Source organism: Cyanistes caeruleus, chromosome 37 (assembly GCF_971803275.1).
Source record: "Cyanistes caeruleus chromosome 37, bCyaCae1.hap1.1, whole genome shotgun sequence".
Classification (NCBI taxonomy): Eukaryota; Metazoa; Chordata; class Aves; order Passeriformes; family Paridae; genus Cyanistes; species Cyanistes caeruleus.
In genome coordinates, this window is record NC_141738.1 from 777,147 (window position 1) to 798,440 (window position 21,294).

The window sequence follows — 21,294 nt, forward strand, 5'->3', positions numbered from 1 at the left end:
CCCCAAACCCCCTTTAAACCCCGTTTAACCCTTTCAACTCCCCCAAACCCCCCCCAAACCCCCTTTAACCCCCCCAAACCCCCCCAAACCCCCTTTAACCCCCTCAAATCCACCCCAAACCCCCTTTAAACCCCGTTTAACCCTTTCAACTCCCCCAAACCCCCCCCAAACCCCCTTTAACCCCCCCAAACCCCCTTTAACCCCCTCAAATCCCCCCCAAACCCCCTTTAAACCCCCTTTAACCCCCCCTAACCCCCTTTAACCCCCTCAAATCCCCCCCAAACCCCCTTTAACCCCCCCAAACCCCCTTCAAACCCCCTTTAACCCCCCCAAATCCCCCCCAAACCCCCTTTAACCCCCCCAAACCCCCCGTTTAACCCCCTGCATGCCGCGGCGGTACCGCACAGCCCCGCTGGCCTCGCTGGCCGTGCCGGGCCCGCTGTACTTGCTGCGGGTGTTGCGGGTGGGCTACAGCCGCCCGGGACCCCAGGGCTCGGTGCTGGCCGATGGCTCCGTCACCCTGGTCCGGGGGGGACCCCTGACCGTGCTGGTGGACACCGGGGGGCCCTGGCTGCGCCGGACGCTGCTGCGGCTGCTCAAGGAACAGGTGATGGCAGCGGGGACACGGGGGAGGTGGCCTCGAGGGACAGGGGGACAGCTCTGGGGACACCTCTGGGGCCATGGGGACACCTCTGGGGCCATGGGGACACCTCTGGGGTCATGGGGACACCACTGGGGCCACCTCTGGGACATGGGGACACCTCTGGGGCCATGGGGACACCTCTGGGGACACCTCAAGGGCCATGGGGACACCTTTGGAGGTGGCCTTGAGGGACAGGGGGACACCTCTAGGGACAGCTCTGGGCCATGGGGACACCTCTGGGGACACCTCAAGGGCCATGGGGACACCTCTGGGGCCATGGGGACACCTCTGGGGCCATGGGGACACCTCTGGGGACACCTCTGGGGCCATGGGGACACCTCTGGGGCCATGGGGACACCTCTGGAGGTGGCCTTGAGGGACAGGGGGACACCTCTAGGGACAGCTCTGGGCCATGGGGACACCTCTGGGGCCACCTCTGGGGCCATGGGGACACCTCTGTGGCCATGGGGACACCTCTGTGGCCATGGGGACACCTCTGGAGGTGGCCCCGAGGGACAGGGAGTTTCGTAGCCCCTTTCTTTAATCAACCCAACCGTAACAAACAATCCCCGACTGTCCCAAACCTCATCAACAACTCCCAGCTCTCCATCCCTCCCGTCCCCAGGGCGTGACCCCCGAGCAGGTGACACACGTGGTGGTCACCCACGGCCACTCGGACCACGCCGGCAACCTCAACCTGTTCCCGCGAGCCACGCTGCTGGTGGGCTTCGACCTGAGCCGGGGCCGGGGGCTTTACCTGCCGCAGGGGCTGGCCAGCGGAGCCCCCCTGGAGCTGCACCCCGGCCACCTGCGGGTGATCCCCACGCCCGGCCACACCCGGGCACACGTGGCCCTGCTGGCCCTGGGGACGCGGCTGGGGACGGTGGCGGTGGCCGGGGACACCTTCGAGCGCAGGGGGGACGCGGGGGAGTGGGGGGCGCTGAGCGAGGACCCCCGGCAGCAGCGGCGCAGCCGGGGCAGGGTGGTGGCGCTGGCCGATGTCATCGTGCCCGGCCACGGGGAGCCCTTCAGGGTGGTGAAGGAGTGGGGGGACGGGGGCAGCGAGGAGGAGGAGGTGGAGGAAGAGGTGGAGGAGGAGGAGGAGAAGAAGGAGAAGGAGGAAGGTGAAGAACAGGAGGAGGAAGAAGAGGAGGAGGAGGAAGAGGAGGAGGAGGAGGAAGAGGAGGAGGAGGAGGTCACACCTGGAGATGAGGACGAGGCTGGAGGAGGTGAGAGCCTTGGAGGTGGCACTGGGGGATGTGGGGACACCTCTGGGGACATGGGGACACCTCTGGGGATGTGGGGACACCTCTGGGGGTCACCCTGAGGGGACCTGGGGACACCTGAAAGGACATGGGGACACCTCTGGGGACATGGGGACACTGTTGGAGGTGGCCCTGGGGACATGGGGACACCCCTGAGGATGGGGGGACACTCTTGGAGGTGGCCCTGAGGGACATGGGGACACCTCTGGGGACATGGTGACACACCAGGGGATGTGGGGACATCATTGGAGGTGGCCCTGGGGACAGGGGGACACCTGAAGGGACATGGGGACATCATTGGAGGTGGCTCTGGGGACATAGGGACATCATTGGAGGTGGCCCTGAGGGACATGGGGACAGCCCTGAGGACATGGGGACACCTGTAAGGACATGGGGACACCATTGGAGGTGGCCTCAAGGGACATGGGGACACCTCTGGAGACGTGGGGACACCTCTGGAGGTGGCCCTGGGGACATGGGGACACCTCTGGGGACATGGGGACACCATTGGAGGTGGCTCAAGGGACATGGGGACACCTCTGGGGACATGGGGACACTTCTGGGGACAGGGGGACACCACTGGAGGTGGCCCTGGGGATGTGGGGACACCTGAAGGGACATGGGGACACCATTGGAGGTGGCTCTGGGGACATGGGGACACCATTGGAGGTGGCCTCAAGGGACATGGGGACACCTCTGGGGACATGGGGACACTGTTGGAGGTGGCCCTGGGGACATGGGGACACCTCTGGGGATGTGGGGACACCTCTGGGGGTCACCCTGAGGGGACCTGGGGACACCGCTGGGACATGGGGACACCTGAAGGGACATGGGGGACACACCTGGCAATGTGGGGACACTGTTGGAGGTGATCTCAAGGGACATGGGGACACCTCTGGGGACATGGGGACACCGTTGGAAGTGGCCCTGGGGACATGGGGACACCTGAAAGGACATGGGGACACCTGAAGGGACATGGGGACACCTCTGGGGATGTGGGGACACCACTGGAGGTGGCCCTGGGGACAGGGGGACACCTGAAGGGACATGGGGACACCGTTGGAGGTGGCCTCAAGGGACATGGGGACACCTCTGGGGACGTGGGGACATCTCTGGGACATGGGGACACCACTGGAGGTGGCCCTGGGGACAGGGGGACACCACTGGAGGTGGCCCTGAGGGAAGGTGACACCTCGGGGTGTCCCCAGGTGACGAGACCCCTGCAGAGGGACCTCGAAGACCCCCGAGATGCCACCAGACCCCGCTCGGTGACATCCCCACCACCCTCGAGATGCCACCGGACCCCCTCGGTGACGTCCCCAAGAACTCAAAGATGCCACCAGACCCCCTCGGTGACGTCCCCAAGACCTCGAAGACCCCTGAGATGCCACCAGGCCCCCCCCGGGGATGTCCCCAAGACCCCTGAGATGCCACCAGACCCCCCCCGGGGATGTCCCCAGGACTTTGAAGACCCCCAGGACGTCACCGGATCCTCTTGAGGATGTCCCCAAGAACTCAAAGACCCCCATGAGGGGACAGGAACCCCCCGGGGTTGTCCCCAAGACCTCAAAGACCCCCGAGATGCCACCAGACCCACCCCGGAGATGTCCCCAAGACCCTCAGAGATGTCACAGGACCCCCCCAGGGATGTCCCCAAGACCCTCAGAGATGTCACAGGACCCCCCCGGGGATGTCCCCAAGACCTCAAAGACCCCCCAGATGCCACCAGACCCCCCTGGGGATGTCCCCAAGACCTCGAAGACCCCCCAGATGCCACCAGACCCCCCGGGGATGTCCCCAAGACCCCCGAGATGTCCCCAAACCGGAAATAAACCCCGTGACCTCCCCCCGGTGCCGCGTCTGTGTGGGGTGAGCTCATCCCAGTTCATCCCAGTCCATCCCAGTGACCTCCCAGTGACCTCCCAGTCCATCCCAGTCCATCCCAGTCCCATCCCAGTTCATCCCAGTCCCTCCCAGTGACCTCCCAGTGACCTCCCAGTCCATCCCAGTTCATCCCAGTGACCTCTCATTGACCTCCCAGTTCCTCCCAGTCCATCCCAGTCCCTCCCAGTCCCTCCCAGTCCCTCCCAGTCCATCCCAGTTCATCCCAGTCCCTCCCAGTCCCATCCCAGTTCATCCCAGTCCATCCCAGTCCCTCCCAGTCCATCCCAGTTCCTCCCAGTTCCTCCCAGTTCATCCCAGTGCATCCCAGTCCATCCCAGTTCATCCCAGTTCCTCCCAGTGTCCCACCAGTGTCCCCCAGTATCTCCCAGTGTTTGCACAGGCCCCGCCCACTCACGCGCGGGAACGCGTAGGCCCCGCCCCCTCCCCCGCGTGCCCCAAGGCCCCGCCCCCACGTTGTCCTCAAGCCCCGCCCCCTTTCCAACCGTGGCCCCGCCCCCTCCCCTTTCACCCTCCCCTCCCCCCCCTTTTGCACAACCCCAAAATTGCCCAAATCCCCCCTGGGGGGGGCGGGGCCGCCCCAGTTCCAACCAGTGGCTCCCAGTAACCCCTCCCCCACCCCCGAGACCTCCCGGTGACCCCTCCCCCATTCCCAGTGACCCCTGCCCACCCATCCCAGTGCTCCCAGTAACCCCTCCCCCACCCCCGAGACCTCCCAGTGACCCCTCCCCCATTCCCAGTGACCCCTCCCCACCCAAACCAGTGCTCCCAGTAACCCGCCTGCTCCCAGTAACGCTCACCCTGCGCTCCCAGTAACCCCCGAACCCATCCCAGTGCTCCCAGTAACCCCCCCCGACCCATCCCAGTGCTCCCAGTAACCCCCCCCTGCTCCCAGTAACCCCCCCCGACCCATCCCAGTGCTCCCAGTAACCCCCCCCCGCTCCCAGTAACCCCCCCCAACCCATCCCAGTGCTCCCAGTAACCCCCCCCTGCTCCCAGTAACCCCCCCAACCCATCCCAGTGCTCCCAGTAACCCCCCCAACCCATCCCAGTGCTCCCAGTAACCCCCCCCGACCCATCCCAGTGCTCCCAGTAACCCCCCCCGTGCTCCCAGTAACCCCCAACCCCCCCCCGGACCTCCTAAAATCCCCCAAAACCTCCCCCAAACCCCCTCAGGACCCCCCCAAACCCCTCCAGGACCCCCTAAATCCCCCCAAATCCCCCCCCAAACCCCCTCAAATCCCCCCAAACCCTCCCAGGACCCCCCCCAAACCCCCCCAGGACCCCCTAAATCCCCACCAAATCTCCCCCAAACCCCTCCCAGGACCCCCCAAACCCCCCCAGGACCCCCTAAATCCCCACCAAATCCCCCCCAAACCCCCTCAAATCCCCCCAAACCCTCCCAGGAACCCCCCAAACCCCCCCCAAATCCCCCCAAAACCCTCTCAGGACCCCCTAAATCCCCCTCAGGACCCCCTAAATCCCCCTCAAATCCCCCCCAAATCCCCCCCAAACCCCCCCAAATCCCCCCAAAACCCCCTCAACCCCCCCCCAAACCCCTCCCAGGACCCCCCCAAACCCTCCCAGAACCCCCCAGACCCTCCCAGGACCCCCCAAACCCCTCCAGGACCCCCTAAATCCCCCCCAAACCCCCTCAAATCCCCCCAAACCCTCCCAGGACCCCCCCCAAACCCCCCCAGGACCCCCTAAATCCCCCTCAGGACCCCCTAAATCCCCCTCAAATCCCCCCCAAACCCTCCCAAACCCCCTCAACCCCCCCCCAAACCCCTCCCAGGACCCCCCAAACCCCCCCAGCACCCCCCAAAGCCGGGCCATGCCCCCCCTGCAGTTCGCCCCCCTGCGCCTCCCCCTGCGGCGCCGCCTGCAGACCCTGGCCGTGCTCCAGTGGGTTTTCTCCTTCCTCCTCCTCGGTGAGACCCCCGAAACCGCCCTGGGCAGGGGGCTGGGGGTCCCCAAAATCCCCCCCCAGACCCTGGCCGTGCTCCAGTGGGTTTTCTCCTTCCTCCTCCTCGGTGAGACCCCCGAAACCGCCCTGGGCAGGGGGCTGGGGGTCCCCAAAATCCCCCCCCAGACCCTGGCCGTGCTCCAGTGGGTTTTCTCCTTCCTCCTCCTCGGTGAGACCCCCGAAACCGCCCTGGGCAGGGGGCTGGGGGTCCCCAAAATCCCCCCCGGGGACACCAAAATACCCCCACCCCCCTTTTACCCCCCCTTTTTTACCCCACCGGGATCCCCAAAATTCTTTAGGGAGGCGCTGGGCGTTTGCGCCCCCCCAAAAAATTTGGGGAATTTTGGGGATTTGGGGGGATTTTTTGGGGGGGGGGTTGGGGAATTTGGGGGGATTTTGGGGGATTTTTGGGAATTTGGGGGGATTTTGGGGGGGTTTGGGGGGGATTTTGGGGGGATTTTTGGGAATTTGGGGGGATTTTGGGGAGGTTTTGGGGGATTTTGGGGAGGTTTTTGGGGGGATTTTGGGAATTTAGGGGGAATTTGGGGGGATTTTTGGGAATTTGGGGGGATTTTGGGGGGATTTTGGGGGGGATTTTGGGAATTTGGGGGGATTTGGGGGACTTTTTTTGGGATTTGGGGAATTTAGGGGGATTTTGGGGGGATTTTGGGAATTTGGGGGGATTTTGGGGGGGTATTTTGGGGGTTTGGGGGAGATTTGGGGGGATTTTGAGGAGGTTTTTGGGGGATTTTGGGAATTTGGGGGGATTTTGGGAATTTGGGGGGATTTTGGGGGTTTGGGGGAGATTTCGGGGGATTTTGAGGAGGTTTTTGGGGGGATTTTGGGAACTTGGGGGGATTTTGAGGAGGTTTTTTGGGGATTTGGGGAATTTGGGGGAATTTGGGGGGATTTTTGGGAATTTAGGGGGAATTCGGGGGGGATTTTGGGAATTTGTGGGGATTTTTGGGATTTTGGGGGTTCGGAGGATTTGGGGGGGGTCTTTTGCTGTCAGAATTTGGGGGGTTTGAGGCGTTTTGGGGGGTTGGAGGGGGCAGAAAATCGCAGAATTAGGAGGGGGGGAAAATTCGGGATAAAGGGGAAAAATCACCCAAAATTTTGGGGATAAAATCCCAGAATTTGGGGATAAAATCCCAGAATTTTGGGGATAAAACCTCAGAATTTTGGGAATAAAATCCCAGAATCTGGGGGATAAAATCCCAGATTTTGGGGATAAAACCTCAGAATTTTGGGGATAAAATCCCAGAATTTTGGGGATAAAATCCCAGAATTTTTGGGGATAAAATCCCAGGATTTAGAGGGGGAAAATTCTGGAATGAAATACAATATAATGTGATATAATATATGTGATACAAATATATTTAATATGTGTATTTTATAGTATATAAATGTATAATAATGATAATACATAATATAGAATATTTAGTGTATAACATATAGAATGAATGTCTATAATATATAATATATAATATATAACATATAATATATAATATATAATATACAATATATAATCTAATCTATAACCTATAATATATAATATATAACATATAATATAGAATATAGAATATAGAATATAGAATATAGAATATAGAATCCATAATATATAAGATATAACATATAGCATATAATATATAATTTATAATTTATAATATAGAATATAGAATATAATTCTATATAATATTTGGCATATAATACATAATATATAAGGCATGATTATTGATCCATAACCGATACCTGCACAATTACTGATACATAACCGATCACCCAGCCTTTATCGATCCCAAATCGATCCCAAATCGATCCCTAATCGATCCCTGATCAATCCCTAATCGATCCCTGATCAATCCATTATCGATCCCTATCGATCCCGCAGGCCAGCTGTGCACGCTGCTGTTCCCAGAGCCAATAACCACACAATTAATTACCTCTAATCAATACCCGTACAATTACTGATCCATAACCGATCTCCCCATGGTTATCGATCCCTGATCAATCCCAAATTGATCCCTGATCGATCCATTATCGATCCCTATCGATCCCGCAGGCCAGCTGTGCACGCTGCTGTTCGTGCTGGCCCTGCGGGGAGAGCCAATAACCACCAATAACCACAGGGTTATTGATCCATAATCAATACCCGTACAATTACTGATCCATAACCGATCTCCCCATGGTTATCGATCCCTGATCGATCCCAAATCGATCCCTGATCAATCCATTATCGATCCCTATCGATCCCGCAGGCCCGCTGTGCACGCTGCTGTTCCCAGAGCCAATAACCACCAATACCCACACGGTTATTGATCCATAACCGATACCCGTACAATTACTGATCCATAACCGATCTCCCCATGGTTATCGGTCCCTGATTGATCCCCGATCGATCCCTATCGATCCCGCAGGCCCGCTGTGCACGCTGCTGTTCGTGCTGGCCCTGCGGGGAGAGCCAATAACCACCAATACCCACACAATTAATTACCTATAATCAATACCCGTACAATTACTGATCCATAACCGATCACCCGGCCATTATCGATCCCCGATCGATCCCTATCGATCCCGCAGGCCCGCTGTGCACGCTGCTGTTCCCAGAGCCAATAACCACCAATACCCACAGGGTTATTGATCCATAATCAATACCCGTACAATTACTGATCCATAACCGATCACCCGGCCATTATCGATCCCTATCGATCCCTATCGATCCCGCAGGCCCGCTGTGCACGCTGCTGTTCGTGCTGGCCCTGCGGAGAGAGCCAATAACCACCAATACCCACACAATTAATTACCTCTAATCAATACCCGTACAATTACTGATCCATAACCGATCTCCCCATGGTTATCGATCCCTGATCGATCCCAAATCGATCCCTGATCAATCCATTATCGATCCCTATCGATCCCACAGGCCCGCTGTGCACGCTGCTGTTCCCAGAGCCAATAACCACCAATACCCACACGGTTATTGATCCATAACCGATACCTGTACAATTACTGATCCATAACCGATCTCCCCATGGTTATCAGTCCCTGATTGATCCCTGATCGATCCCAAATCGATCCCTGATCAATCCATTATCGATCCCGATCGATCCCGCAGGCCAGCTGTGCACGCTGCTGTTCCCAGAGCCAATAACCACACAATTAATTACCTATAATCAATACCCGTACAATTACTGATCCATAATCAATCTCCCCATGGTTATCGATCCCTGATCGATCCCAAATCGATCCCAAATTGATCCCCGATCGATCCCTATCGATCCCCCAGGCCAGCTGTGCACGCTGCTGTTCGTGCTGGCCCTGCGGGGAGAGCCAATAACCACCAATACCCACAGGGTTATTGATCCATAACCGATACCCGTACAATTACTGATCCATAACCGATCTCCCCATGGTTATCGGTCCCTGATTGATCCCTGATCGATCCCTATCGATCCCAAATCGATCCCCGATCGATCCCTATCGATCCCGCAGGCCCGCTGTGCACGCTGCTGTTCCCAGAGCCAATAACCACCAATACCCACACGGTTATTGATCCATAACCGATACCTGTACAATTACTGATCCATAACCGATCTCCCCATGGTTATCGATCCCTGATCGATCCCTATCGATCCCGCAGGCCCGCTGTGCACGCTGCTGTTCGTGCTGGCCCTGCGGGGAGAGCCAATAACCACCAATACCCACAGGGTTATTGATCCATAACCGATACCCGTACAATTACTGATCCATAACCGATCACCCGGCCATTATCGATCCCCGATCGATCCCTATCGATCCCGCAGGCCCGCTGTGCACGCTGCTGTTCCCAGAGCCAATAACCACCAATACCCACACGGTTATTGATCCATAACCGATACCCGTACAATTACTGATCCATAACCGATCACCCGGCCATTATCGATCCCTGATCGATCGCTATCGATCCCGCAGGCCCGCTGTGCACGCTGCTGTTCGTGCTGGCCCTGCGGGGAGAGCCAATAACCACCAATACCCACACAATTAATTACCTATAATCAATACCCGTACAATTACTGATCCATAACTGATCTCCCCATGGTTATCAGTCCCTGATTGATCCCGATCGATCCCTATCGATCCCTATCGATCCCTATCGATCCCGCAGGCCCGCTGTGCGCGCTGCTGTTCGTGCTGGCCCTGCGGGGAGAGCCAATAACCACCAATACCCACACAATTAATTACCTATAATCAATACCCGTACAATTACTGATCCATAACCGATCTCCCCATGGTTATCGATCCCTGATCGATCCCTGATCGATCCCTATCGATCCCGCAGGCCCGCTGTGCACGCTGCTGTTCGTGCTGGCCCTGCGGGGAGAGCCAATAACCACCAATACCCACACAATTAATTACCTATAATCAATACCCGTACAATTACTGATCCATAACCGATCTCCCCATGGTTATCGATCCCTATCGATCCCTATCGATCCCGCAGGCCCGCTGTGAACGCTGCTGTTCGTGCTGGCCCTGCGGGGAGAGCCAATAACCACCAATACCCACACAATTAATTACCTCTAATCAATACCCGTACAATTACTGATCCATAACCGATCTCCCCATGGTTATCGATCCCTGATCGATCCCAAATCGATCCCTGATCAATCCATTATCGATCCCTATCGATCCCGCAGGCCCGCTGTGCACGCTGCTGTTCGTGCTGGCCCTGCGGGGCCCGCTCTGGCCCCTGGCGCTGCTGTACGCGCTGTGGCTGCTGGCGGACCGGGACACGCCGCGCCGCGGGGGGCGCCCTTGCGCCTGGGTGCGCGCCTGGCCCGTCTGGCGTCACTTCCGGGACTACTTCCCCATCTCGGTGATCCTGGGCGGGGAATGGGCGGGAAAATGGGGCTAAGGGCGGGAAAAGGGGGCTGGGGGCGGGAAAAGGGGCTGGGGGCGGGGAATGGGGGCTGGGGGCGGGAAATGGGGGGTGGGGGCGGGAAAAGGGGGTTAGGGGGGTCCTGAAAGGGTTTGGGGGTGTCTGAGTGGGGTTTTGAGGGGTTTTGGGTGGTCCTGAAAGGGTTTGGGGGTGTCTGAGTGGGGTTTGGGGGTCTCTGGGTGGGGTTTGGGGGTGTCTGAGTGAGGTTTTGAGGGGTTTTGGGGGGTTCTGGAGGGTTTGGGGGTGTCTGAGTGGGGTTTTGAGGGGTTTTGGGTGGTCCTGAAAGGGTTTGGGGGTGTCTGAGTGGGGTTTTGAGGGGTTTTGGGTGGTCCTGAAAGGGTTTGGGGGTGTCTGAGTGAGGTTTTGAGGGGTTTTGGGTGGTCCTGAAAGGGTTTGGGGGTGTCTGAGTGGGGTTTTGAGGGGTTTTGGGTGGTCCTGAAAGGGTTTGGGGGTGTCTGAGTGGGGTTTTGAGGGGTTTTGGGTGGTCCTGAAAGGGTTTGGGGGTGTCTGAGTGGGGTTTTGAGGGGTTTTGGGTGGTCCTGAAAGGGTTTGGGGGTGTCTGAGTGAGCTTTTGGGGGGTTCTGGAGGGTTTTGGGGTGTCTGAGTGGGGTTTGGGGGGCTCTGGGTGGGGTTTGGGGGTGTCTGAGTGAGGTTTTGAGGGGTTTTGGGTGGTCCTGAAAGGGTTTGGGGGTGTCTGAGTGAGCTTTTGGGGGGTTCTGGAGGGTTTTGGGGTGCATGAGTGGGGTTTTGGGAGGTTTTGGGGAGTTCTGGATGGGGTTTGGGGGGGATTGGAGTGGGTTTTGGGGTGTCTGAGTGGGGTTTTGGGGGTTCTGGGGGGGTTTGGGGTCCTGGACGGGGGTTTTGGGGTATCTGAGTGGAGTTTGGGGTGCCTGGGTGGGGTTTGGGGGTGTCTGAGTGGGGTTTTGGGAGGTTTTGGGGGGATTAAGGGGGGTTCTGGGGGGTTTTGGGGTCCTGGAGGGTGGTTTGGGGTGTCTGAGTGGGGTTTTGGGGGCCTCTAGAGGGGTTTGGGGGGTTCTGGAGGGGTTTGGGGGTGTCTGAGTGGGGTTTGGGGGTGTCTGAGTGGGGTTTTGGGGGGGATTGGGGGTCCCTGGTGGGGTTTGGGGGAGGGTTGGGGTCCTTGAGTGGGGTTTTGGGGGGATTTTAGGGGGTTTTGGGGTTCTCTGGGTGGGATTTGGGGATTTGGGGGTCCCTGGGTGGGGTTTTGGGGGCATTTTCAGGGATTTTGGGGGTCCCTGGCTGAGGTTTGGGGGAGTTTGGGGGAATTTTGAAGATCCCGGGCTGGGATTTGATGAATTTTGGGGAAATTTTGGGGATTCTGAGCTGGGATTTGATGATTTTGGGTAAAAATTTTGGGGATTCTGAGCTGGGATTTGATGAATTTTGGGGATTTTGAGGATCCCAGGGTGGGATTTGGGGGAATTTTGGGGAATTTTGAAGATCCCGGGCTGGGATTTGATGAATTTTGGGGAAATTTTGGGGATTCTGAGCTGGGATTTGATGAATTTTGGGGAATTTTGAAGATCCCGGGCTGGGATTTGAGGGAATTTTGGGGAATTTTGGGGAATTTTGAGGATCCTGGGCTGGGATTTGAGGGAATTTTGGGGAATTTTGATGAAATTTGGGTATTTTGAGGCTCCCGGCCTGAGATTTAATACAATTTTAATCTCTCGGAGCGAATATTTCAGATAAAACCTCGCGATTTCACCTCCAAACAAAAATCTCCCATTCCCCCCACTTTCCAACCCAGAGAATTTTGGGATAAACCCCATTTTTAACCCTTTCCCTCTCAATTTTCATCCTCCCCCCCCAGCTGATCCGCACCACGCCGCTGGATCCCGGCAGGAATTACATTTTCGGATTCCACCCCCACGGGATTTTGGCCGCCGGAGCTTTTGGGAATTTCTGCACGGAAGCCACGGGATTTGGGGGGCTCTTCCCGGGGCTGAGCCCCCATCTCCTCACCCTCCCCTGCTGGTTCCGCCTCCCGTTTTTCCGGGAATACGCCATGGCCGGCGGTGAGTGCGGAATTCCCAAAAAAAAAAACCCAAAAAAAAATTGGGGAAAATTCACCCCAAAAATCCCCCCGGGGGTGGAAATCCGGAGTTGCCACTTCCTGGATTTTTGGGGTTTGTCCTGGGAATTCCCGAGGTTCCTGAGCTCTCTGGCAGACCCCAAATCCCTGGATTTTAACCCCAAATCCCTGGATTTTGAACCCCAAATCCCTGGATTTTAACCCCAAATCCCTGGATTTTGAACCCCAAATCCCTGGATTTTAACCCCCAAATCCCTGGATTTTAACCCCAAATCCCTGGATTTTAACCCCCAAATCCCTGGATTTTAACCCCAAATCCTGGATTTTAACCCCCAAATCCCTGGATTTTGAACCCCAAATCCCTGGATTTTAACCCCAAATCCCTGGATTTTAACCCCAAATCCCTGGATTTTAACCCCAAATCCCTGGATTTTAACCCCCAAATCCCTGGATTTTAAATCCCAAATCCCTGGATTTTAACCCCAAATCCCTGGATTTTAAACCCCAAATCCCTGGATTTTAAATCCCAAATCCCTGGATTTTAATCCCTAAATTCCTGGATTTTAACCCCCAAATCCCTGGATTTTAAATCCCAAATCCCTGGATTTTAACCCCAAATCCCTGGATTTTAATCCCCAAATCCCTGGATTTTAATCCCCAAATCCCTGGATTTGAACCCCAATTCCCGGATATTTCCCCCCCAATCCCGGATTTCCTCCCCCAATTCCAGATTTCCCCCCAATTCCCAGATTTCCCCCCAATTCCCGGATTTCCCCCCAATTCCCAGATTTCCCCCCAATTCCCGATTTTCCCCCCAATTCCCAATTTTTCCCCAATTCCAGGTCTGGTTTCCTCGGACCCCTCCAGCCTCGAGCACCTCCTGGCGCAGCCCCGGGGGGGCCGCGTGGCCGTGATCGCCCTGGGGGGGCCCCCGGAGGCTCTGGAGGCGCGGCCGGGGGGGCTCCGGCTGCAGCTGCTGCGCAGGAGGGGCTTCGTGCGCATCGCCCTCAAACACGGGTGGGGATAAAATGGGGCTGGGGGCTTCAAATTGGGTCTGGGGGCTTCGATTTGGGGGGTTTGGGGGGTAAATGTGGGTTTTGGGGGGGGTTGGGGGGGCTGGGGGGGCTGGAGGGGCTTCGTGCGCATCGCCCTCAAACACGGGTGGGGATAAAATGGGGCTGGGGGCTTCAATCGGGGTCTGGGGGCTTCGATTTGGGGGGTTTGGGGGGGTAAATGTGGGTTTTTGGGGGGGGTTTGGGGGGCTGGAGGGGCTTCGTGTGCATCGCCCTCAAACACGGGTGGGCTTCAAATGGGGCTGGGGGCTTCAAATTGGGGCTGGGGGCTTCGATTTGGGGGCTTTGGGGGTGATAAATGGGGGTTTGGGGGGGTTTGGGGGGGTTTTGGGGGGCTGGAGGGGCTTTGTGTGCATCGCCCTCAAACACGGGTGGGGATAAAATGGGGCTGGGGGCTTCAAATTGGGGCTGGGGGCTTCGATTTGGGGTCTGGGGGCTTCAATCGGGGTCTGGGGGCTTCGATTTGGGGGGTTTGGGGGTGATAAATGGGGGTTTGGGGGGGTTTGGGGGGATTTTGGGGGTCCCAAAGTGGATTTCTGTCATTCCCGGGATGGGTTTTTCCCGTATCCCCAATCTCGGGCCCCCCAATAATTCCCGTTCTTTCCCCATTGTTCTCCCCTTGTTCTCCCATTGTTCTCTCATTGTTTTCCCGTTGTTTTCCCGTTGTTCTCCGGTTGTTCCCCCGCTGTTCTCCCGCTGTTGTTCCCGGTTGTCCCCGGCTGTTTCCGGCTGTTGTTCCTGGCTGTTTCCGGCTGTTTCCCCGCTGTTGTCCGGCTGTTCCCCTGCGGTTGTCCCCGGCTGTCCCCGGCTGTTCCCGGCTGTTTCCGGCTGTTGTTCCCTGCTGTTGTCCGGCTGTTGTTCCTGGCTGTTCCCGGCTGTTCCCCCGCTGTTGTGTCCGGCTGTTGTTTCCGGCTGTTCCCCCGCGGCTGTTGTCCCCGGCTGTCGTCCGGCTGTCCCCGGCTGTTCCCCGTCTGTTGTCCGGCTGTTGTCCCCGGCTGTCGTCCGGCTGTTGTTGTCCGGCTGTTCCCCCGCGGCTGTTGTCCCTGGCTGTTCCCCCACGGCTGTTCCCCCGCGGCTGTTGTTGTCCGGCTGTTCCCCGGCTGTTCCCCGGCTGTTCCCCGGCTGTTCCCCGGCTGTTGTCCGGCTGTCCCCTGGCTGTTGTTCCTGGCTGTTGTCCGGCTGTTTCCCCGCTGTTGTTGTCCGGCTGTTGTCCCCGTCTGTCCCCGGCTGTTGTCCCTGGCTGTTCCCGGCTGTTGTCCCCGTCTGTTCCCGGCTGTTGTCCGGCTGTTTCCCCGCTGTTGTTGTCCGGCTGTTGTCCCCGGCTGTTGTTGTCCGGCTGTTGTCCCCGGCTGTTGTCCCCGGCTGTTGTTGTCCGGCTGTTGTTGTCCGGCTGTTGTTGTCCGGCTGTTGTTCCCCGGCCGTTCCCCGGCTGCTGTCCCCGGCTGTTCCTGGCTGTTCCCCGGCTGTTCCCGGCTGTTGTCCCCGGCTGTTGTTGTCCGGCTGTTGTTGTCCGGCTGTTCCCCGGCTGTTGTTCCCCGGCTGCTGTCCCCGGCTGTTGTCCCCGGCTGTTGTTCCCCGGCTGTTGTTCCCGGCTGTTGTTCCCGGCTGTTGTCCCCGGCTGTTGTCCGGCTGTTGTCCGGCTGTTCCCGGCTGCTGTCCCCGGCTCAGGGCCCCGCTGGTGCCGGTGTTCAGTTTCGGGGAGAACGAGCTGTTCCGGCAGGTTCCCAACCCGCCGGGCTCGCGGCTGCGGCGCCTGCAGCTGCGGCTGCAGCGGCTGCTGGGCCTGGCGCTGCCGCTCTTCCACGCCCGCGGAATCTTCCAGTACAACTTCGGGCTGCTGCCCTTCCGCCGGCCCGTCCACACCGTGGGTGAGCGGGGAAAGGGGGAAACACACCAAAAATGGGGGGAATACACAGAGAAATGGGGAAAAATACAAAAAAATGGGGGGAATTGGGAAAAATGGGGGAAAAACACACCAAAAATGGGGGGGAATACAAAGAAATGGGGAAAACACACCAAAAATGGGGGAAAACACAAAGAAATGGGGGAAAACACACCAAGAAATGGGGGAAAACACAAAAAAATGGGGGAAAACACACCAAAAAATGGGGAAAAATACAAAGAAATGGGGAAAACACACCAAAAATGGGGAAAACACAAAGAAATGGGGGAAAACACACCAAAAAATGGGGAAAACACAAAGAAATGGGGGAAAACACAAAGAAATGGGAAAAATACAAAGAAATGGGAAAAAAAAACACCAAAAAATGGGGGGAATTGGGGAAAAATGGGGAAAATGGGGAAAAACCACAAAGAAATGGGGAAAATACAAAGAAATGGGGGAAAAACACAAAGAAATGGGAAAAATACAAAAAAATGGGGGGAAAATACAAAAAAATGGGGAAAATACAAAAAAATGGGGAAAATACAAAGAAATGGGGAAAAAACACAAAGAAATGGGGAAAACACCAAAAAATGGGGAAAAACACAAAGAAATGGGGGAAAACACACCAAAAAATGGGGAAAAACACAAAGAAATGGGGGAAAACACACCAAAAATGGGGGAAAACACAAAGAAATGGGGAAAATACAAAAAACCAGGGAAAACCACAAAGAAATGGGAAAAATACAAAAAAATGGGGAAAAAACACATCAAAAAATGGGGGGAATTGGGGGAAAATGGGGAAAAATGGGGAAAAATGGGAAAAACACAACAAAAATGGGGGGAATTGGGGAAAAATGGGAAAAAATGGGAAAAACACACAAAAAATAGGGGGAAATTGGGAAAAAATGGGGAAAAATGGGGAAAAACACAAAGAAATGGGAAAAATACAAAAAAATGGGAAAATACACCAAAAAATGGGGGGAATTGGGGAAAAATGGGAAAAAATGGGAAAAAAACCACAAAAAAATGGGGAAAAACGACAAAGAAATGGGGAAAAACACAAAAAAATGTGAAAAAATACAAAGAAATGGGAAAAAACACAGAGAAATGGGGAAAAATCACAAAGAAATGGGGAAAATACAAAGAAATGGGGAAGAAACACAAAGAAATGGGGTAAAATACAAAGAAATGGGGAAGAAAAGGGTTAAATGGGAGGAAAAGGGGGGAAAATGGGGAAAAACACAAAAAAAAATGGGGAAAACTGTGGGAATGGGAAAAAAATGGGAGAAGTGGGGGGAAATGGGAAAAAATGCAAAAAAAATGGGTGAAAACGGAAAAAATGGTGAAAATGGGGGGAAAAAACGCAAAAAACACCCCACAAAAAAATCCCCAAAATATCCCAAAAAAAATCCTAAAAAATCCCCCAAAAATCAAAAAAAAATTCCCAAAAAATAAAAAAAAAATCCCCCAAAAAATCCCCCCAAAATCCTTAAAAAATCCCCAAAAATCCCAAAAAAATCCTAAAAAAAATCCCAAAAAAATAAAAAAAAATCCCAAAAAAATCCCAAAAAATCCCCCAAAAATAAAAAAAAAATCCTCCAAAACATCCCCAAAAAATCCCCCAAAATCCCCCAAAAATCCAAAAAAATCCCCCAAAAAATCCCCAAAAAAACCCCCCAAAAATCCCTAAAAAATCCCAAAAAATCCAAAAAAAATCCCAAAAAATTCCCAAAAATTCCCCCAAAATCCCCCCAAATTCCCAAGGCTCCCGTTGGATTTTGGGGTTCTCTCTGCTCGCAGTGGGGGGGGCCCCCCTGGAGCTGCCGCGGCTCCCGGAGCCCAAAAATCCCCAAAACCCGGAAAAAAGCCCCCAAAATCCAGAAAAAATTCCCCAAAAATCCAGGGAAAAAAACTCCATAAATCCCATTAAAGACTCCAAAAAATCCCATTAAAAAACTCCAAAAATGCCATTAAAAAACTCCAAAAATCCCATTAAAAACTCCATAAATTCCATTAAAAAACTCCAAAAATCCCATTAAAAAACTCCATAAATCCCATTAAAAAACTCCATTAATCCCATTTAAAAAACTCAAAAAATCCCATTAAAATTCCCCAAAAATCCAGGGAAAAAAACCTCCATAAATCCCATTAAAAAACTCTAAAAATCCCATTAAAAAACTCCAAAAATCCCATTAAAAAACTCCATAAATCCCATTAAAAAACTCCAAAAATCCCATTAAAAAACTCCAAAAATCCCATTAAAAAACTCCAAAAATCCCATTAAAAAACTCCAAAAATCCCATTAAAAATGGGAAGAAAATTTGTTAAAAAACAAAAAAAAATCCCCAAAAAATCCCAAAAAATCCCCAAAAAATCCCCCCAAAATAAAAAAAAAATCCCAAAAAAATCCCCAAAAATCCCCAAAAATCCCCCAAAAATAAAAAAAAAATCCCAAAAAAATCCAAAAAAAATCCCCCAAAAATCCCAAAAAATCCCCCAAAAATCCCCCAAAAAATCCCCAAAAAATCCCCAAAAAATCCCAAAAAATCCCAAAAAAATCCTAAAAAAATCCCAAAAAATTCCCAAAAAATTCCCCAAAAATCCCCCCAAATTCCCAAGGCTCCCGTTGGATTTTGGGGTTCTCTCTGCTCGCAGTGGGGGCCCCCCTGGAGCTGCCGCGGCTCCCGGAGCCCAAAAATCCCCAAAACCCGGAAAAAAGCTCCCAAAATCCAGAAAAAATTCCCCAAAAATCCAGGGAAAAAAACTCCATAAATCCCATTTAAAAACTCCAAAAATCCCATTAAAAAACTCCAAAAATCCCATTAAAAAACTCCAAAAATCCCATTAAAAAACTCCATAAATCCCATTAAAAATTGGAAGAAAATTTGTTAAAAAACAAAAAAAAATCCCTAAAAAAATCCCAAAAAACCCAAAAAAATCCCCCAAAATAAAAAAAAATCCCCCAAAAAATTCCCAAAAAAATCCCCCCAAAATCCAAAAAAAATCCCCAAAAATCCCAAAAAAATACCCAAAAAATCCCAAAAAAATCCCCAAAAAATCAAAAAAAAATCCCCCCAAAAATAAAAAAAAATCCCAAAAAAATCCCCCAAAAAATTCCAAAAAATCCAAAAAAAATCCCCCAAAAAATCCCAAAAAATCCAAAAAAAATCCCCCAAAAAATCCCAAAAAATCCAAAAAAAATCCCCCAAAAAATCGCAAAAAAATCCCAAAAAAATCCCAAAAAATTCCCAAAAATTCCCCAAAAATCCCCCCAAATTCCCAAGGCTCCCGTTGGATTTTGGGGTTCTCTCTCCTCGCAGTGGGGGCCCCCCTGGAGCTGCCGCGGCTCCCGGAGCCCAAAAATCCCAAAAACCCGGAAAAAAGCCCCCAAAATCCAGAAAAAAATCCCCAAAATCCAGGGAAAAAAACTCCATAAATCCCATTTAAAAACTCTAAAAATCCCATTTAAAAACTCCAAAAATCCCATTAAAAAACTCCATAAATCCCATTAAAAATTGGAAGAAAATTTGTTAAAAAACAAAAAAAAATCCCTAAAAAAATCCCAAAAAACCCCAAAAAATCCCCAAAAATAAAAAAAAATCCCCCCAAAAATTCCCAAAAAAATCCCCCCAAAATCCAAAAAAAATCCCCAAAAATCCCAAAAAAATACCCAAAAAATCCCAAAAAAATCCCCAAAAAATCAAAAAAAAATCCCCCAAAAAATAAAAAAAATCCCCAAAAAATCCCCCAAAAAATCCTAAAAAATCCCCCAAAAATCCTAAAAAAATCCCCCCAAAAATCCCAAAAAATTCCAAAAAAATCCCAAAAAAATCCTAAAAAATCCTAAAAAAAATCCCCAAAAAATTCCCAAAAAAATTCCCAAAAATTCCCCAAAAATCCCCCCAAAATTCCCAAGGCTCCCGTTGGATTTTGGGGTTCTCTCTGCTCGCAGTGGGGGCCCCCCTGGAGCTGCCGCGGCTCCCGGAGCCCAAAAATCCCAATAAAAATAAATCCCAAAAACCCAGAAAAAATTCCCCAAAATCCCATAAAAACCCCAAAAAATCCAGGGAAAAATCCCCAAAAATCCCATTAAAAATTGGAAGAAAATTTGTTAAAAAACAAAAGAAATCCCTAAAAAAATCCCAAAAAATCCCAAAAAATCCCCAAAAATCACCCCAAAAAATCCCCCAAAAATCCCCAAAAAATCCCCCCAAAATCGCAAAAAAATCCCCAAAAAATCCTAAAAAAATCCCCAAAAAATCAAAAAAAAAATCCCCAAAAAATCCCAAAAAATCCCAAAAAAATCCTAAAAAATCCTAAAAAATCCTAAAAAAAATCCCCAAAAAATTCCCAAAAAAATTCCCAAAAATTCCCCAAAAATCCCCCCAAATTCCCAAGGCTCCCGTTGGATTTTGGGGTTCTCTCTGCTCGCAGTGGGGGCCCCCCTGGAGCTGCCGCGGCTCCCGGAGCCTTCGGAAGCCGAGGTGGAGCTTTGGCACCGGCGTTACCGGGAGCGGCTGCGGGAGCTCTTCGAGGAGCACAAATCGGGGTACGGGGTCCCCCCCGAGCGCCGCCTCAGCTTCGTCTGAACCCCAGAAACCTCCCCGGACACCCCAAAAAAATCGGGGGGGAACCCCCAAATTTCTGTACCCCCCAAAAATGGATTTTAAAGCCAATAAATCGCTTGGAAATGAGGAATATTTTGATTTTTTTTCGGGATTTTTAGGGGGTTTTGGGGCTCCTGAGCTGCGTCTGAACCCCAAAAACCTCCCCGGACACCCCAAAAAAATCGGGGGGGAACCCCCAAATTTCTGTACCCCCCAAAAATGGGTTTGAATTGGGGAATATTCTGATTTTTGGGGGGATTTTGGGGAGATTTTGGGGGGTTTTGAGGGGTTTTGGGGAATTTTGGGGTTTTTTGGGGGGATTTCGGGGTGCAAGAGGCTCAAAAACTTTTGGGGGGTCCCTTTGGGGTGGGGATTTGGGGGAAATTTGGGGATTTTGGGGTTTTTTTGGGGGGGTTTGAAGGTTTGAGGGGGAATTTTGGGGAGATTTTGGGGTGGATTTGGAGGATTTTGGGGGGAATTTTGAGGATTTTGGGGGAATTTTGTGGATTTTGGGGGAATTTTGAGGATTTGGGGGGGAATTTTGAGGATTTTGGGGGGAATTTTGTGAATTTTGGGGTGGATTTGGAGGATTTTGGGGTGGATTTGGAGGATTTTGGGGGGAATTTTGTGAATTTTGGGGGAATTTGGAGGATTTTGGGGGGAATTTTGTGGATTTTGGTGGAATTTTGAGGATTTTGGGGGGAATTTTGAGGATTTTGGGGGGAATTTTGTGGATTTTGGGGGGAATTTTGAGGATTTTGGGGGGAATTTTGTGGATTTTGGGGCGGATTTTGTGGATTTTGGGGGAAATTTTGAGGATTTTGGGGGGAATTTTGAGGATTTTGGGGGGAATTTTGAGGATTTTGGGGGAATTTTGAGGATTTTGGGGGAAATTTTGAGGATTTTGGGGGAATTTTGAGGATTTTGGGGGGAATTTTGAGGATTTTGGGGGGAATTTTGTGAATTTTGGGGGAATTTTGAG

At 52.9% G+C, this 21,294-nt stretch overlaps 2 protein-coding genes across 2 annotated transcripts; both read left to right on the plus strand.

The window, feature by feature from the left end:
* Positions 1-322: 322 nt before the first annotated feature.
* MBLAC1 (metallo-beta-lactamase domain containing 1) lies at positions 323-3,754 on the plus strand. Its single transcript, XM_086871844.1, has 3 exons — positions 323-607; positions 1,269-1,872; positions 3,117-3,754. Exons 1-3 carry the CDS (start codon positions 386-388, stop codon positions 3,332-3,334), a joined length of 1,044 nt encoding a protein of 347 aa, XP_086727970.1. The 5' UTR covers positions 323-385; the 3' UTR covers positions 3,335-3,754.
* Positions 3,755-5,607: 1,853 nt separating this feature from the next.
* On the plus strand, positions 5,608-20,399 carry LOC111943699 (2-acylglycerol O-acyltransferase 2-like). The gene is made up of 6 exons (XM_086871903.1): positions 5,608-5,741; positions 10,453-10,631; positions 12,526-12,730; positions 13,590-13,764; positions 15,489-15,688; positions 20,140-20,399. The coding sequence occupies exons 1-6, from the start codon at positions 5,645-5,647 to the stop codon at positions 20,292-20,294; spliced, it is 1,011 nt and encodes a 336-aa protein (XP_086728029.1). The 5' UTR covers positions 5,608-5,644; the 3' UTR covers positions 20,295-20,399.
* Positions 20,400-21,294: the final 895 nt, after the last annotated feature.